Source organism: Sclerotinia sclerotiorum, genomic scaffold (assembly GCF_000146945.2).
Source record: "Sclerotinia sclerotiorum 1980 UF-70 scaffold_27 genomic scaffold, whole genome shotgun sequence".
Taxonomy (NCBI): Eukaryota; Fungi; Ascomycota; class Leotiomycetes; order Helotiales; family Sclerotiniaceae; genus Sclerotinia; species Sclerotinia sclerotiorum.
In genome coordinates, this window is record NW_001820809.1 from 353,807 (window position 1) to 360,011 (window position 6,205).

Sequence of the window (6,205 nt, forward strand, 5' to 3'; positions counted from 1 at the left end):
CATACAATAACCGCACAAAAAAAGCCTCAAAATCTATCCCTTCTTTTCTCCCGAATCTATAAGAAGCCCCCTTATCCGTATCCTGGTCCTAAATACCCAACCACCCCTTCCCTCTTTCGTAAACATAAAAGCTAACCGCCACCATTGGCACAACCTTCACATACCCGATAGTGAGTCCTACAAAGAATCCCCTCCACCCTCTTTCCCGAATAATCATTCTCGCCGTCTCCGCAATGTGTAACCTCCTCCTGTCTCCAACGGTCCCTCCAACTTGCATTCTCCTCCTAATAACCTCTAACGGATAAGCACTCGTTTGACTGACCAACCCAGCAATACCACCAGCGAATAATTCCGCCCACGATCTAAGAGGCGCTGCTTTATTCTCCGCATAATGATCCGGTTTAGGAAGTGTTGTATATTTCCTCACAGCTTTATGTCTTAATAAATCACCCGCGGTATCATGTGTTAAAAACGACATTCCAGCATATGGCAACATTCCCAAAATCGTAGCCGAAAACCCTCTATAGAAATTGGCGAGCCCACTTCTCGGTACCATAGCCTGAACTGCATTTTCTGCACCGACAACCAATCCTGCTGTAGATGTCCTCGGCGCAGGAGGAACCTCATGATAAATCTTCCTACAAATCTCACCCAAGCCCACCCCTCTTTTCTTCGTCTCAAATGCCAATCGTACCCTCATTACCTCGAGCGGATACGTAAAAAACACACTAGTTACGCCCGCCAAGCTGCCGCTTATAAGTCTTCGAAACGGAGTTTCATATTCGTGTTTCGGTATTATCACTGCGCGGATTTGTTCATAGGCTAGAAATTTGATAGCCGCATATGGGAATATACGGAGAATTGTTGCAGAGTGACCACGAAAGAGACCGCGAAGTCCTTCGTCCGTGTGGATGTCGCGCATGGCGGTTATGTAGCCAAACCAGCTGCCGGTATACTTGGCGAATTGAGGGTTGCTGGCTTGAAAGAGGATTTTTACTCGATCGAGAGGCGCGACCACAGTTTTTGCCTGTTGAATGTTGTGTTAGCTAAATGTCCCTATCTCTAGATTTCGGTGCTGTAGAGCCTCTAGGTAGATTCCGCTGAAAATAGCAAATAGAGAATACGTACCGCACTACCAGCCAAGCCACCCGCTAATCCAGTCCTCCATATATAGTCCCAACTCTGTTTATTCCTAATCTCCTTGCCCGTCGCCTTTAGCCTCTCCCCTTCTCTTATAGCTACCCCCTTCTCCCCCAGTACTACCGTATCATCATCGGTAGGAGAGATAGTTGGCGCGGGCTTCCTCCTTGCCTCAACGACTGCGCTTGCCATGGCTCTGTTGCGTCCGTTGCGCTGATGTGTCTCTCGTGATCCGTTCTCGTTTTGCTCGTTCTGCTCTTTCCGCTCGATATATCCTGTAAATATATTCGTTGAGCTCGATGAGGCATCCTTGGTCATATCATATCCATTCGTTTGATGCAATCCACCATAACAATTTCTCACATTTCAGTTGTCCCAATCTTCTTCTCAACAGTCCATTTGTGTATTTGGAAGTCGATCGCTTTGAAAACTTTGTAAAAACTCGATATTCGATCGATTAAAATCGTGTGTATGCAATGCAATGCAATGCAGTGAAGTAATTTTGTTTAGTCTTCCAAATCAATACCGGCAACCTTCACCCGCAAACGTCATACTAGCGCCTTTACAATCGGTAAATGCGGTCCTCGGTAATCTTCAAATCTTCAGATGTTTTCCCTTCCCTCTCCAAAAATGTAAGTTTATTATATTAATTAAACTCTATTTTACTTCAAATTCACACACATTGGTATCTTCGATATTTAATGTGAACAAAAACAAATGTTGAGCAACTTGACTTAATTTCTTTCGACAATGACTAACTAGATTTATTCTACAAAAGAGAACATTTCTCCTTTCCTTTGATACAGAATTATCTCCCAATTCTTATAAATAATCTTACTGGGACTGGTGGAACGGAATCGAAGCCCAACATAAAAAACAAACCTCGGAAACCGGTATCCATCGGCTTAACAATGTCAGCTGCATTGACTAAGAATTGATTCGTTGCATTAATCTTGGGGCGGAAGGGTACTGTATCAGTGACTGAATCTCACTGCGTCAAGGAGACTATGGAAATACTCCGAGTCTGTAGCGAAGCGATGAGAAGATATTTATTGGGTGTCTAGACACTCAATACACCCAGGATGTTCGGATTTTAGATAATGCGTATTTATCAATGTATCAATGTATCATTATTGCAAAAATATCTTATACAGATCCCTAAGATCAAAATGCAAAGTATGACTTAAAGAAGGGTAGTATGTAGAAAGTAGTATTTGCAAATATCAATTGGATGTAATTATGTAAGACTTACATCTACAAACTTTTTCATCAATGCAAACCACCCATTCCATGTCCATTTCCATTCCCATGCCCAAGCCAAACGCCTCTAGTCCATCAGTCCAAATCCAGTCAACAGATGAAGCAATCAAATCATCTTTGACCAACCCATAAAAACAAAAATAAGGCAGCGACCGCACTTTATGTACGTTTTTCCAACTCCCCTTTCCTATCCCATCCAACCACCATTTTTTATATTCCCTTCCCTTCCCTTCCCAATATGCACTCCATCCATCCAATCAATCAATCAACTCAATAACTTTTTACTCTATACAAATGCCCTCAATCCTCTCAACCCACTGCCTTTTTTCTTTTCCTTCGGACTATTCTTCGGACTGTCTTCTGCACCACTCCCGCTGCCCTCCTTCCTACCATTATCCTTATCCTTATCCTTCTTCGACTTCCCAATATTTTGGACCCCTCCTGTTTGCACGTCAGGTAATGAATACGAAGAGATGGAAAACACAAGAGGGAAAGGATCATTCTTTTTCGACTCCAGAGTCCCATTTGCTAGACTTGAGACATGAGTGTACTCACCACGGCCATAAACCCTCATTTCACTTTGTGGCTTGACTTTGGGCTTCCCTATCGCTTCCAAAGAATCCCTATCACTAATATTGCCATCTCTACTCATTGTTCCATCGGAATGTGAAGAACCAGGTGCTGGACCAAAGGTATTGGAATGGGAAAATCTACCCCCATAGAGATCAGGACTTGCAGGAGTGCTCGTGGGTGATGGTCTGAATGCATGGCCTAATGTTGGACTATGGGTATCTATCCTAGGGCGAGCAATAAAACTTGATGTACCCGTAAGTGGAAATGCCGCACTAGGTATGAGACTTCCTGGTCTGCCCGAATCAGAATAACTATGAGCTAAGCGAAGATGATCTTTTTGAGGAACCTGTGCTCCAGATGATCCATCAATACTCATGGGTAAATCAGACACTTTGTCTCGTGCTGTGACTAATTCGAGGTGTTCTTGTTGTAGAGTAGTATATCGTTTTAAAAGATTAGAATGAGCTTTATTCATATCCTCCATACGCCTTCGTGATCCAGCCAAAGCCTCATCAATGGCCTTTTGCTTTGCAGGATCCAACTGCGTAGAGCTAAGTTGTTTGGCGTTTTGTGCTTCTTCAATTTCACGTTGGAATTGAACAATCAATTGTTGGATTTCCGCATCTTTAGCCTTCAATTTCGTATTGAGAATTTCAATCGTATTGTGAGCTTGCTCTTCGTCCTGTTTCGCCTTGTCCATTTCAACCTCTCGAGCTTCATAATTTCGTAATTTAGTCGTAAGCTTTTCGACCTCGATGCGTAACCTTCCCAGTTCTTCTTTATTTGACTCCACCACTTGTATCTCTTGTGTAGAATGGACAACCTTGTATTCGGCCTGAACGACCAACTGTCTTAAATTGTGCATGTCAATTTTTGAGGCCGCCAAATCACGCTTCAATTGATCACCTTCAAGGGTCCACTTCTTTTGTTCTTCTTTCAACAGTCTCAACTTGGCCGTCAAATCTGATTCCCATTTCCTGGAGTGATTACGACTTTTATCGGATTCCGTTTTCATTTGTACAATGGTTTTCTTGGCATCTTCCAATTTTGCTTTTAAAATTTTATTCGAGTTGATTAGGTTCTGAGTCTCGGCTTCGACCCTGGCTTCACGGATGGCTTTTCGGCGGAGTTGACCAATATGGGTTAGATGTTGCTGTTTGAGATAACGCTCAAAATTCAAATCGTTCCTCAATAACATAATATCGCGTTGTAAGTATGCAATTTTGGTCGAATCATTTGTCCCAGGTCTCAAAGACGGCGAACGAGGGGAAGCATGTGCTCGGGCAAGTGTTTGCAGATATGAATCAACATGAGAATTGTTATCCTGGGCATGATGACTCAGTGCGAGAGACTGTACGCTTTCATTGGTTAACGTCTGATAAATACCACTCCGGATCGATCCAGCTCGTTGAGAATCCAACAAATCTTGTAATTGAGTATGTGAAGGTGATGTAGCCATGAATGGAGGGAATGTAGGACTTTCAAATCGTTTTTCGGCTCTTAAGACAGGGGAATCCGCAATTGAAGGCATTGATTGACTTGTGAATGAAGCTCTTCTGAGTAACGAATTTCTAAGTCCTTCTGGTGATGCCATGCTAGCCGGTGCAGCATATCTCCAACTCGTATGTCGAGATTGAGCGGGTGTAGTCGCGTTGTTTTCAGTGAGTGGTTGATCTGGAACGTCGGGATTAGTGTCAACATGTAAATTTGGTAGTTGTGACCTTGACAATGGAGCTTGTTGAGCATATCCTGGAATGTATAGTGCCATGCATTCAGTCACAACATCTGATGCTTCACTTTTCATCCATCGGTTAGTATCCGATAATTCTTGATCAATAGTCATTGTGAAGAAATTCGGATGTAAGAGATGGACTTGTCTGAAAGGTTCAGATCTTTGTCTGATTTCCATAGGTTCAACCGCAAGTTCATTAGCTCCCGGAAATCCCTGATGTCTCAAAAACTTTTGAGGCTTTCGGATATAACTCATGAAATTCATCGGATAAAGACCGTAAAGAAATGTGTAATAATGTAACAATTCAGGAACTGATACATCTTCTGATTCCAGTAAGTAAGATAATTTGGTCCAAGAGCTTGTACTGTGAGTGCTTTTATCATCTCGGTCATCAGACGGCAGATGATCTTCGTACTTTCGTTCCCTATCCCAGAAGAGCATCCTACTATAAATATTGAAAAGAGCAGGGAGATGTTTTGGAAGGGAGCTTGGAACATGTGGCAAGAACATAATCAAAGCTGTCATAGCCAATGACACCACTCGAGTCGAAGTATCTATTTGTAAACATCGCAGAAGGTTTTCGAAGAGAGGAGTCTGAAGCAATTGATGTAAATGAGGGGGTTGATGTCGGATAAACTCGCAAAGCAACGAAAGGGTGAGGATTCGGCTGTCTTTCTTCACGAAGTATCGGTTGATGACAGTCAAGAAGTTCTGTAATTCCTTAGCGCTCCACCCCCCCCTTTAGATTGAACGATGTATATACATACCTTTGGTCTCTTCCTCCCGAATGATATTAGTATACCCCTTAATTGACTCTCAATAAATCTCGCACTCTCATCAAGTATGACGCCACTGTTACTCTTTGCCAACCAAATTGCGACTAGGTTCTCTGCCACCGTGTCCGAAGTAGTAATCGCATCCTCGATATGTCCTTCGTCTTCATCATAAATGAGAATATCCAGCAGAGTATTCCTAGCTTCCAAAGCCAATCCCTTCTCTTCTCCAAGATGACTCAATACTGGTATACATAGTTTATCCCACCATTGTAACATTCTGCCACCCCCTTTGATTGAAGTTCTGAGTTTTCGCAATATGGACAGGAAGAAGGCATAGCGGGTAGGGTGGTCGGCGATGTCTTTTTCATAGATGGAGAGCAGGTCTTCCTGTAGTTTGCTGGAATCGGCTTCATCGTGGGTAGGATTCTTTTCAGGGTAAGAGTGAATAACTCGCACAAGATCATCGGGAAGTGGTAGACGGGTAGAAGTTGTCACTGATGTTTTGATCGCCTTCGTAAGGTCCTTGAGTGAACTGCAATATATGTTTGTTAGTGGAGGAGAGATAGAAACTGACATGGGAATATCATACCCAGAAGACATCTTTCCTCCTTCAATTGATAGCTCTGGAAGATAATGCCGTTAGTAGATGCTTTATCAAGCTTTTCTGTCATCCTCTTGAGTTTTTTTGTAAGAGGCGCGGGGTTTCTGATCCTATGCTCTGGCT

General features: G+C 42.9%; 1 protein-coding gene across 1 annotated transcript; it reads right to left on the bottom strand.

Annotated features, from left to right (window-relative positions):
- Window positions 1-88: 88 nt before the first annotated feature.
- SS1G_13876 (hypothetical protein) lies at window positions 89-6,081 on the bottom strand (the record flags this gene model as incomplete). The annotated part of the gene is made up of 8 exons (XM_001585257.1): window positions 89-1,027; window positions 1,129-1,392; window positions 1,979-2,067; window positions 2,393-2,467; window positions 2,719-2,841; window positions 2,956-5,416; window positions 5,473-6,013; window positions 6,071-6,081. The coding sequence occupies 8 exons, from the start codon at window positions 6,079-6,081 to the stop codon at window positions 89-91; spliced, it is 4,503 nt and encodes a 1,500-aa protein (XP_001585307.1).
- Window positions 6,082-6,205: the final 124 nt, after the last annotated feature.